Source organism: Zeus faber (assembly GCF_960531495.2).
Source record: "Zeus faber genome assembly, chromosome: 2".
Lineage (NCBI taxonomy): Eukaryota > Metazoa > Chordata > Actinopteri > Zeiformes > Zeidae > Zeus > Zeus faber.
The window spans coordinates 6,940,264-6,953,157 of NC_137189.1; the positions used below are offsets into that span (position 1 = coordinate 6,940,264).

Consider the following 12,894-nt stretch of genomic DNA (forward strand, 5'->3'; position numbering starts at 1 on the left):
GTGTGCATGTCTGATATAGTATTGGCGCTTACTGGTTCATATCACTGTTAAGTAGCCGAAGAGGTAACTGGAGTGGGAGGGATACACCCGTCAATGGTGTCAATCTGTCCTCATTGAAGACGCGCGCACGCGCACATTAACACAATGCGGTGCACACATAAATTCGCAGACATCTTGCACCCACCACACACACACATCGGATCAGGTGTCACTACATCACCTCAATTATTCAGTGGGCTCTGAGCAGGAACCAGATTCCTCAGCCTCTCTGCACAACGGCACATTATTAATGACCAAATATTCTAATGATGAGCAGTTTGTGAGGGGGAGAGAGAGGGAGAGGGGGGGAGAGGGGGGGCTGGCATTCAGAGGAGGCCAAAAAGGAAACACCGATCAGAGGTTTTTTGAGGCCAGGACACTTTGGACTGAAATAGCAAATAAATTGCTAAAAGAAACAGACATAACTTCCCGTTCAAATTGCGTGTACAAAAATGTATTGAAGTCACATTGCGTATCTATGTCACATTGTTTTATCAATTAAAAAAAATGCGTTCACCAACTTTATGTCAGAGAAAATTCCCGAAGGCCAGCTGGTGGAGCTCAGGTTCCCTTATCGCGTCAACTCTCTGTACGGTCCTTTACCCTCAGTCAATCGCTCCTTCTTTGGCACTAATCCATAGCTTCTGAGTAATGTGTGCTGCTTCCCGACGCCTTTTCTCAAGAGGCCTGGTCCTGGAGGTGAACAGATGTAAAAAGTTGACTGCCTGTCTGTCCCGTGTGTTCAGGATGGGACTGCACTCTTATTGGCCCATTGAAAGGTACGGTCTTCCATTTTCTTTTCCTTCACATTCCACGCAGGCCCTGATAGTTGTATACAAGTCACTTTCTCTTGGCCGCTTATAAAGAAACTTGTAATCGTGGGTATTGAGTGTCAGAAAACATTCTGTGTGACAGAAGCTTGAAGAAGCTAGAATGCCAACCTATACTATTCCTTCAATATGTCTATATACAGTCATTCTGTCCGGACTTTATAAGTCAATATAAGGGCTCACCCACCCATACCATTATGTATTGTTGTTTACATAGCACAGCGCATCTCTTGCTGCCTTTAGAAGCACCATTTTTCTAGTCCTCCCTCTTTCCCCAACTCCTAATAGCAGTGGTCACCACTGGAATACTTCATGGTATATCCTCCTTAACCCTGACCTGGAATCTCAACCTTAACGAGTTGGGTTTTTTTTGTCCCCCGATGAATGTGGGCGGCTGCTTGGCCTCAAGTGAGGAGTCAGACAAATAACAATTCAAAAGAGCCTCTGGAAAGATGGAAGACACCTGGGAGAACCTCGGCAGGACGATCTGATGCCATGCACCACTGGCACCTACGGTCAACTATATTGTCTCTCGGAAATCTTTCCTCGTTGACTTGTGAGTCAGTAGTCCATGGTGTGCAGCTGGTTCTTCCTGTCGCTCTTCCCCTGCAGGGCTGCAGGCAGGAGTGGGAGGTTCAGGTCGGCCACGCGACGCTGGAGGGACGACCGTAACTGGACCGAGTTCCTCTTTCCTTCGCTCATCCCGACTCCCGTTGTCCCTCTCTCTGCTCCTCCCCCTCCTCGGACCCGTGCTCCTCTCTTACCCCTGTCCTGCCTGAGGCTCTTGATGACCAGGGCATGCTGTCTCTGGGAGGGGAAGGCGGGAGGCTTGGAACCGTTTACCAGCAACATCGGGGGGCCCGTTTGGGTGAGTCCGACCCAAGTCATTTTCCTACCTACTCCTCTGCCTCCATCATTTAGCCCCACGTGGCGGAGGCGGGGCAGAGAAGCAGGCGGAGAGGTCCGGGTGGTGTCTATGGTGCCCAGGTGCCCTCGGCCCGAGTTACAGGGGACATGCATTTCGGCCTCCAGGAGCATCCTGGGAGAGATGCCGGACCTTTCCGATGAGTAAAACATCTGCAGCTTCTCCAGACGCTCGTTGATGCCCTGGTGCCGAGGAGAACCGTCGTCCAGATAATGGTTGCCAGGGTAACAGTCTCCGATGCCGTCCGCCGCCCCGTCCAAGTTGGCGGTCCTCAGGAGGTGTGTATGTCGGTTGGATCTGGCCGCGATACCGCTGCTCTCTCTGATTGGCTTGGCTATCATGGGAACTTGGCAAGGGCCAGAGTCACACAGTTTGGTGGAAGGAGTCTTGGGAGGAGAGAGGTGGACCAGTTCCCTCTCTCCAAATATGGATACTGGAACACACAAGTTCACACACACACACACACACACACACACAGGCAAACAACTGTGATGAGTGCACCGATAAGACTGTTGAAGTCCTAAAGTCGATTTACACAGAAGCCAACAATGGGTCCAATTGTCATTTCCTCTTCCCCTAATATCATACTCCATCCCTGCCCACCTGCTCCCCAAATAGACACTGTAACACACACACACACACACACACACACACACACACACACACACACACACACAGATTGACCCAGCCTACTCTCATCTCTACCTTCAGGAAACAGCAGCTCCCTGGGGTTCAGAGTGATGGCGATCTCCTCCTCCGTGATCGCGTCCTCTGCGGCCAAAGGGGCAGGGGAGGGTGTGGGCGGCCGAGCGTGTAGAGAGGGTGAGGTGGAAGGATGGAGATTGGAGAGGGATGGAGAAGGGGGTTTGTTCTCTTCATCATCACCCTCATCATCATCATCACCATCATCATCATCTTCTTCTTCCTCCTCCTCTCTGCGGTCCTTTCTGGACAGTTCCTCGCTCCTCTTCCTCTGGGTCCGACCTGCCGTCTGTGGTTGGCTCCTCAGCGGCTTGCTGGGCTGCCTAGGCGGCTTCTCATTGGCTGGATCGTTCTAAAACAAACAGTGATTGCATGTCAGTGTGAAGCTGCTTTCAAGGCCTGAAAAATTTCATTGTTAAAGTACACCTCAACATATCAGCACATGAAACTACTGGTACCTTCTTAAAAAAGGCAAATTTCTCTCTCTCGGGAATTTGTTTATTATATTGTGTCCAGATTGTGTACCAGATTGTTGACTTGGTTTACATGGTTCAAAGCTCACACATACAGTATGGATACCTACAGTATAGAGTTGTACTGAATATGTATATCAAATATGCAGTGTATACCATGCATGTATACATTATCATCAGTATATACTATAAAAACCTGGTGCAAAACAACAAAGATCATGGAATCCATACTCAGCAGAGTCCAACTCTTTATCAGTCATTTCAAATCTAGTGCCATATCCATGAATTATCATGATTACCAACTGGATTTGGTGTCACAAACATAATGTAAAAAAATCATAATATGAATATTGCATGTAATTATGCAGTTTTCTTACCTGTTGCTGAGTCTTGGATCTGTTGTTTATCCTGCCTCTCCAGTTGTGCTTTCCAGCAAGACTCGACTCGTTGCTCTCCAGCATCTGTCATACAGTATCAACCGCTACATTATGTACTATGTTTTAATACCTAGAAACGCATGCATGTGTGTGTTTCATCCGATTTGTGTGTGTGTGTGCGTGCGTGCGTGCATCGTGAGTGCGTGTGTGTGTGTGTGTGTGTGTGTGTGTACCTTGCTGGCTTTTGACGCCTTTTGGCTCCTGCTCAGTTTGTTGAGCAACAGATGATAGGAGGCCATGATGGCGGAGGGTCTGTTGGTGGTGAGTGTGTGGATGACGTCGGACAGGCAGTAGCCCAACGTCTCCGTCATGTAGTACACCACAGAGGAGTTGAGTTCTTCAGCACACAGCCTGAGAGGTAAACAAGAGAAAGGGAAGGGGCAATCCATGTATCTTTTACGGCTCAGAGGAGCTATATCGCACTCTACCAAGAGAGACATTTTAGTGTTCTATAATGTCATAACACTGTCCATACAACGACTTCTCTCCTATTCTTACACATTTGTAAATGAGAACTGAAAAAGTGATGAGCATTTTTATGTGTATTTCTTATAATATAGAACAAAAGTACAGCTGTGGCAAGTATGTATGTCATTTCCACGTATTAATCCAACATCCCAACCCACCATCTTCCTTTCTTCTTCCGACTGAGAACCTCCTCTACTCCCAATAGCCACCCATATCTCCAGGAATCTTCAATGTATACATGTCCGAGTGTTTTCATGTTCACCCAACATTCCCAAGCACCCTTCTCCCTGCTCTTTGTTACTGTTAGACATTTTCTTATTGATTTATCCTCTGAGGCGCCATTTATGAATCCTAAATGGTCCCATGGAGGTGCGATGTGGCTGTCTACCTGTTTCTGTGCGACAGTGTGTGCAGTGGTTTCTTAGCGTATCCCTCGTTGATCCAGCTCTCCTCCATGGCGGCCCTGACGCTTGGCCTCTTGGCAGGGTCCGGCTCCAGGAGGGACAGAACAAACCCGACTGCACCTGCGAGAGGAAGAGATGAAGTGAGAGACAGAGGGAGGGAGAAAGGACCAGTGAGATGATTCAATGTGCCTTGAATTCAAATGTCTTCTGAAGAAACACTTAGTTTTGTAACCTGCCAGGGACTGGATTGGTAGTTTGACGGCAGATCCTGATAAACCTCTTCGTCTTGGACGGTAGACTGCCTGAAACAGACCTAACGCTTCAGCTCCGACTGTCACTCAGATCGGCTGCAGCTCCTCCACTGCGGAGCCAAGTTGGACTCAAATTGCGATTACGTGACGGCAAACTAACTTTGCCGACTCAGACCATTTGTGAACAGCAGAGAAACAAAATAGCAGATAAGAAGTGACATTTTTGAATGGGCGTCAAACCATGAGGTTCCTGCTGAAGAAGAGCAGGCTGTGTTTGTGGTCTGTGCTGTCAGTGGGAGTCTCCACGAGCAAATGTGAAATCGCGAAAAAAAAACAACTAATCAAATCCGGGTTCAGAAAGTCAACTGTAAAGAAAGAGTAAAGACTGAAAGTCTCTGGGATATTGAGCCAACCCTGTAGATTTGCCAATCAGCATCAAGTCAGAGATCTGACTGGGGAGTGAAATCAGCTGGATCACTGCACGGGTAAAGCAAAAGCATGGAAACAGGACTTTCACCTTCTGAACCTGGAATCCCGCACTTTACCTTTGCTGATGTCACTGGGGAAGCTGCTGATCTCTCCATTCACCATCTTCTGGTGCAGCTGCTTGATGTTAAACGGCTCCACCACGAAGGGCAGGATCCCGGTCAACATGGCGAACATGCTCACACCCCTTCACGCGCACACAAACCCACAGTGATGAGTCAACGGGAAAAAAAACTAGACCGCGGGTCTCCCCTAACTCACAGGAGCGTTCACATTTCATCGCAGCGACACTCACACAGACCAGACGTCCACTTTGGGTCCGTACTTCCTGTGAGCCAGCAGCTCAGGGGCAGCGTAGGCAGGACTCCCGCACTGAGTGCTCAGCAGGTCCAGGGACAAAGACTCCACTTTCAGAGTGTTACTGAGACCAAAGTCTGGAAGAGAAAAAGGGTTCACGGTTAAGTTACAGCTCACTTCTCCTAAATACCTCAAAAAGGAGATCAGTAATATCGATGAGCTGTGCAAAGAACTGTCTTAAGTGGGATATAGAGATGGGGAGTGTCAACATACCTACGATCTTTATGTTGTTATGTTCGTCCAGAAGGAAGTTTTCAATCTTCAAATCCCTGCCGAGACATTTTAATGTTTTTTAAGAGTGTCACAAATAGAGCATTTCTTTAGAGGATTTTTGCAGTTGATGCTTTTTTTTCCATGCCCCATTTTGTCGGTATAGGGCTACAGATCAAGATTAAAGACTAAGATTCAGGGTTACAGTTAGAAAATGGCACCTGCAAGGGAGAGGATTGCCCATGTGCTATTTGGGGTTCCGACATTCTACGCTTGCTGAGTCTAAAGAATAGTGTGGTGTACCGTTTCGGCCCAGCGCCAGGGAACGAGAGAGGGGAGGCAGTCGAAGGCAGAAACAGCGCCGTTTGGCGGGTATTTTATTGAAGAAAACAAAACAGCGGCACACGGGCCAAAAAAGGGGGAACTAAAATTCTCGCTGGCAAACTCGGCAAAAGTCCACAGCGTCAGTCACACGGGCCCGGTCGCCGCTCGTCTCCGCCACGCAGGCACAGTCCCCGACCGTGGCGAGAAACAGCAGTTGTATTACTACCTGGAAATCCTGCACTGCCTGTCTGCAGCAGCAGCTTGACCACGCCGCCTCGGCCCGTCGCAAGTACTCTCAACCGAACTGGAGTTCCTGCCCCCCCTCCACACTTTTCTCACCACCACCCAACAAGGCTTCCAGTGGTTGGGGGGTGGGGGGGGGGCGAGGTTTGAATGTGTGAAAACACCCAAACTTTTGTCTTGTCCACCAGTTCAGAAGCGATCTCAGCACCGCAATCAAAACGCTCTCCTGTCCGCTGTCGGTCGCCGTTCCCCGTTTCTCCAAAATAAAATAAAAAATAACTGTGTTTTTATAATAGATGTTTTTATTTTATTTTTTCTGTTTCCTAAGTGAATGAAACAAAAAAAGCCGCATGCATAATGGGGGTTACTTTCTTAGTCAACCCCCCCCCCCCCCCCCCCCCGGCAACACGTGAATAAGCTGCCAATCATTTTAAAAAGCTGCAGTTAGAATGGAGTGAACTGCTTTGAACCAAAGCCTGAGAAGAGAAACATCAGCCTCCATCTCAACATCTCAGACGCCTCAGGTCACACTCAGCCTGTGTTCACACAAAACCGAAAAGTTCAAAAATGCAGAGGGAGAGAGGGAGAGAGGGAGAGAGAGAGAGAGAGAGAGAGAGAGAGAAAGAACAGACATGACGATAAAGGAGAAAATCTTTGCGGTAAACCTCCTAGATGTGGGTGGCAGGAGGTTCATATAAGTACAAGATTTTCCCCACCAGTTATTTCCAGTTTAATCATCTGTGTGTGGTACTGGAAGGAGGGGGGTCTGAGTGTGTGTGTGTGTGTGTGTGTGTGTGTGTGTGTGTGTGTGTGTGTGTGTGTGTGTGTGTGTGTGTGTGTGTGTGTGTGTGTGTGTGTGTGTGTGTGTGTGTGTGTGTGCTGTATGGAGAAAGAGAGCAGATGTTTTCATATAGTTACAGTAGGTGTGCCTTAGTGTGTGTGTGTGTGTGTGTGTGTGTGTCTGTGTGTTTCAGAATGTGTCAGAGAGAGAGGTGCAGTTGATGGGTTGGGAATGACATCGTTTAGGGACTTCATTAGAGAGGAAGTCCATGATGTTGTGATGATGTGTGAATCATGGCGCCGGCGCAGGATGATGAGGTCATCGCCTGGTAATCACATTCCCACCCTTTGAGGAGCCAGGGCCTGAAATCAAAACCCACCTCCGTCCCTGTGTGTGTGTGTGCCCGCATGTGTGTGTCTGTGTGTGTGTGTGTGTGTGTGTGTGTGTGTGTGTGTGTGAACAGTGTTTCCCACTGTTGCTGTGTATGTGTTGTGTCCTAACACCTTCACAAACTGATATTCCTTAACAGTCTCAGCTACTGCAAAGCATGGAGAACACACACTGGGCCAGATATTGCCTTTGTTACAGCTTTTCCACCCAATTAAGCGTTGCATGCAGTGCAAAACCCCTGTGTGTGTGTGTGTGTGTGTGTGTGTGTGTGTGTGTGTGTGTGTGTGTGTGTGTGTGTGTGTGTGTGTGTGTGTGTGTGTGTGTGTGTGTGTGTGTGTGTTTGTGTGTGTGGGAGGACTGCTGTGTTTTTTGTACCGTATGCATTTGTTTGTACAAATGTTTGTCTTCTACTTAATTGGTGGTACCAGTAATTAGGGAGGGAAGCCACTGGGTCCGTGTCTTTGCAGGGCAAGGGGCGGTAGTTCAGCATTATCACTGGGCATGTACAGGGTACATGGAATGCTGGTGCCGAGGGCGGCGGTTCTTGGACGCCAGCGCCCATTGTTGCGCCTCTGGAGGTGTAGTGGGCCCCGATTCAGGGAAGCATTGAGTGGCACGGTGGATCAGTGGTGACCTCTGTTGCCTCGCTGCAAAAAGGTTCTGGGGTTGAACCCGACTCACGGCTTTTCTGTTTGGACTTTGCATGTCCCCCTATCGCCACGTCGGTGTGCTCTCGGTTTCTTCAATCCATGTTGGTGTGAATCACTCCTACCGATGCCCGTGACCAAGGCATTTGCCAGAACTGGGGTCTGTCCTTAATGACACATCCTAAAAATACATAGGATGGGTCAAATGCAGAGGACAAATTTCCCAATGGCGATCAATGAAGTGATTCTCCTTCAGTGAAGGAGGTTTACCCACTTGATGCCCTCAGTCAACTATTCACTTTGGTTATGGCAGCTTGGTGGTGGTATCTAAGACTTTTGGAGCTGGTCTATGAAGATACGTTTGCTTCTTAGGAGTAGGGACATTTGTGTGAAATTGGCTACACTGGGCCCCTTGTGTGTTGTCCCCCAATTATCAGTGCAAGGGATTTAACATCAGATTGTGTATATTGTGGCATGTTTCTGCATACTGTATACAAAGAAAGGTAACGTAGAGGTAAAAGGCCTGAATTCAATTCGATTTAGATTTTCCATGGACAGTTCAGTGTATGTATCAGCACTTCTAAAGAATCAATCAATGAATTAGAATGATATTGTCCACACCTATGGCTTCATAGGATGAATATAGAAATGCTTTTATGTCCCTATCCTACCAATCCATGGGTGCAGGGATTGGTTCATGTCCCATCATGTCACATAAAATGTGATGACACGTATAGATGTGCTGTCAACAATGGTTTAATTTGAGTGTTACTGACTAAAAGCACATCTTAAATATGATTTGATAACAACCGTGTACCAGATGAAACTGGCAACCACCTGCCGAATAGGATTTCATTGGACCGTCCCTGTAATTTTTACACAGGTCAGCGCTTTACGAGCATGCCCACGGTCCTCTCACCTGTGCACGACGCCATGCTTGTGCAGGTGTTCCACCGCGGAGAGGATCTGCCGCGTGTAGTGCCGCACCTCTCGCTCCTCCAGACGCTTCCTCTCACAGATGCGGTCCATCAGGTCTCCGCCCGCACAGAGCTCCATGGCCATGTAGTAGCTGTTCTCCGTCTCCAGAGTCTGAGGCCACACACACACGTGAGGAATCGTGTGTGTGTGTGTGTGTGTGTGTGTGTGTGTGTGTGTGTGTGTGTGTGTGTGTGTGTGTGTGTGTGTGTGTGTGTGTGTGTGTGTGTGTGTGTGTGTGTGTGCGCGCGTGTGTGCGTGCATGTGTAAATACCACGGAATACCAATAACTTGCAATAGCACAGAATAAGTCACCCCCCCGTACTCCCGGTTTTTAAGAAGGTCCGCGGTTACCCTCGGCCTGTATCTGTGCATCTTTTTTAAACTTTTCTGTTCTCACCTCCAATAAAACCACAATGTGCGGATGTCGAACCATCTGGTGGATCCGAGGTTCTCTCTTTATGTTCTTCAGGACGTAGGAGTCCTGGCGGGCTTTCTTCTTGTCAATTACCTTGATGGCCACCTAAAGCACACACACACACACACACACACACGTACATGCACACACACACACACACACACACGTACATGCACACACGTACACACACACACACACACACACACACACACACACACACACACACACACACACACACACACACACACACACACACACACACCCACCCACACAAACAGGCGGATAAATGCATACTTTAGCCCATGAATACATACACACACTCCTGGTGTGGGAAGCTTTAAGGCTCTGCTGACGGACTACAGGGTCTCCATAGTAACGCTACAGGAATCTTTTCGGAAAATATGAAGGATTTGAAAATCCTCAAAGGAAGTCGCTTCATCAGTATAACGCCGCTATGGACGCTCGAGGCTATCTGGTAATAATAAGAATAAGAATGAGAATATGTAGATAATAAAATAATATTGCATTATAAGAACACAGCAATTTCAACCGTTAAGATTAAATGCTGAACATAAAATGTCAGTTTTTACCATTGGCTTTAAAACACTTACAGAGCCCACCCCTCCAAATACTGTTTGGTCATGTCCACAGTTGAGGAGCAGATAGTTAAAAATCTGCCCTTTTGAGTTTGTACGCAAACTTAATTAAAGTGCCTTTTAAGTATCACTAAAAATAACATGAATTTGGGGTATTTAGACAATCCAATGTCCCTGTTTCTCATAATTTGTTTTATAATTTTAAATGAATAAGGATAAAAGGATATGACATAAACATCTCTATATACAGTATGTTTACTGAATTATAAGATGACGAAAGAAGACTTTTATATGACAAACTACAGCTTTTGGGCTGATATCTTCCTGAATACTTTAAATTACCATTACAATACAATTCTATGTGATTCTTTTAGATTGGATTTTGTATTATACATTTTCCATATCGCTCAGTTCAATGCATTAACAAACCTGACATGGAAATATAGTCATCATTTCACATTATCATGACAGAGCAGTAGTTTAAACAGGGCCAGCACCTGTGTATCGTGGTACCCTGACCATCTCCTACAACCCTCACCATGTGAAGGCCAAATACATGGTGAAATGAGATTATGCATTTTAGTTACTGATTTATTTGAGATATGCGGGTGGTCCCGCCCGTGCAGCCTGTGTGGTGGGACATTACAGTGGGACGTGACGGGGGTGAAGAGACGGAAATGCCCTCGGAGGTGAGTCTGTTCGCGAGGCAGCGGGTCAGGTTACCAAAGCAACCGGGTTGGGTCCACACGACTCGCTGACCCGCGAAACAAAAGGTACACGTGGACTTAAACATACACACACACACACCCATGCACACACACTGACCAAGGTTACCCTTTCACCATTTAAAATGACTCATAGTGGTAAAAATAACCTAGATCTTGAATAAATGTCTGATATGTTAAATAGTAGCTTTGTTTTCAGTCAGAGCCTTAGAATTAAACTGCAATTTAAATATTTTTTTCTAAATATTGTTTTCCCATAATCGTATTTCTCCAGGTCTGTCAACTTTTATAGATGTATAAAATATATTTCTGGTCCAAACTTGCTCTTGTGATGAAGGTTAATGACATACATTACATTATACACACTATATAATTGGGAAGATGAATTTAATTCTGCATTTGATTGTGACCAGGCGATCGTCATCAACTATTTGACCCATTTGTTTTACCTCCTTTACCTCATTTCACAACTTGCTTACACCACTAAATAAAGCACATTGTACTGTTAGAAGTATGATGGCTAAGGTTTGGTCATCGTACGCTTCACGGCATCAGCACTTGTTTGTAATTTTCTACCACTCGTGGCAAATTTGTACCTCACTGGTCGGAACACGGTAAAAATTTGGTACAAATTGCGTGACACGACAAAGGCCTCTGTACCTCCGAAGGTACAGAGGCACTTTATTGTGCACACATACATGCACTTTATTCTGTAAAGGGAAACAACTAATCATAGTCCAATGCATCAAAACAGGTGTAGCCTGTATTCATCTTAACGACAACAAAAAATAACGAGTTGTCTGCGCTCTCCAGCCCCAAATCTGTATTATTATAAGTTACACATGTGCTAAACAAAAACCATATAACCTTGTAATTAGAGACTTGTGCCTGTGTCAGCATTTCAAACGTCGGCGTGCCGACCTAAACGCAAGCAGTCAGGAACGTTTTGATTCATGCAGCTTAAGTTCTGTGTAGGAATTGTGCCACAACAAAATGATAGAATTGAGACATTCCATCTGTTTTAACACAATTTGATGGAAATCTTTATTTAAAATAAAGCTGAGGGGGTTAGTTGTAGTTAGTTTGTAATACAGTCAATGTCAATGCAGATGTTGAATGTTGTACACATGATACAATGCAAACATTGTTTACTTTTTACTTTTTGCTTTTAACATTTATGTTCATCTACATAAATGCTGTAATTTGTGTATTTTTGCGCTAGTCTCTTTTATATTTTTTAAATTATTATATTTATTTATTTATTCATTGTATTTTATTTTATTATACATTTTTCCATATTTTTGCATATGCATATACAAAGCCTGTACTTACATGATAAAATCTTTTTTTTTTATATGCGGGCAATAAAGTGATATCTAGTATAATATAATATCATAGTAATACAGTGTATAAGCCCAGTCCGACCTTCTCCCCTGTTCCGATGTGCAGCCCCTCCATCACTTTGGCGAAGGAGCCCTTGTTGATCATCTTCCCCACCAGGTAGGAGCCGACACGCTTGGAGTGTGGGAAGCTCCACAGCAACTCCCTGGGGACCTTGGGGAAGGGGAGCGCCGGCCGCTCTCTGCCCAGCCCCGGGGCTTCCGACTGGTGCAAGTTGCACTCACCGTCCGCCCCCCCTCCACCTCCACCTCCACCTCCACCTCCACCCTCCACCGCCATGTCCCCCAGAGCGGGCTTCACTGCAGCGAGGGCTCCATGCAACCTTCGGTCCCACGTGCAGACTCTGTGCGTGGACTCAAAGAGGCCAAAGTCTGCATAAAAAATAACAAAACTGCAGCTACACGGGTATACTGCCAGCGTTATTGTAATGATTATGATTAAACCGCTACCGAAGGGGAGGTCGAAACTAGGGCACACTACAACTTCAAGTGAACCTCCCACGCTGGTTCAGTCTTTTATCCTTTCGCCGGCAGGTAAGTATATCCTTCGCTCCAGCCTGGCAGAGAAAGAGAAAACTCCTCGTCCGTCTTCCCTTCTTCCACTGGTCATCGGGGTGCACCGCGCGGCGATAAACCGATGCTCAATTCTCTCAATTGCAATGTTGAGCCCTATCTCTGCTCTCTCTCTCTCTCTATCTCTCTCTCTCTCTCTCTCCTTTTTCTCCGTGTTAGTGGATAATTAACCGCCGTGCTCCAGGGTCAGCTCCAGTGATGAGAAGGACACCCTACACCGTAATTACCCACCGCCAGCAA

At 46.5% G+C, this 12,894-nt stretch overlaps 1 protein-coding gene across 1 annotated transcript; it reads right to left on the reverse strand.

Annotated features, from left to right (window-relative positions):
• Nucleotides 1-1,430: 1,430 nt before the first annotated feature.
• Nucleotides 1,431-12,361, reverse strand: LOC307227334 (hormonally up-regulated neu tumor-associated kinase; the record flags this gene model as incomplete). Its single annotated transcript, XM_079996614.1, has 13 exons — nt 1,431-2,140; nt 2,500-2,565; nt 2,779-2,848; nt 3,347-3,430; nt 3,580-3,757; nt 4,263-4,398; nt 5,075-5,202; nt 5,311-5,449; nt 5,586-5,641; nt 8,887-9,056; nt 9,343-9,465; nt 12,107-12,235; nt 12,356-12,361. 13 exons carry the CDS (start codon nt 12,359-12,361, stop codon nt 1,431-1,433), a joined length of 1,995 nt encoding a protein of 664 aa, XP_079852740.1.
• Between the last annotated feature and the right edge of the window lie 533 nt (nt 12,362-12,894).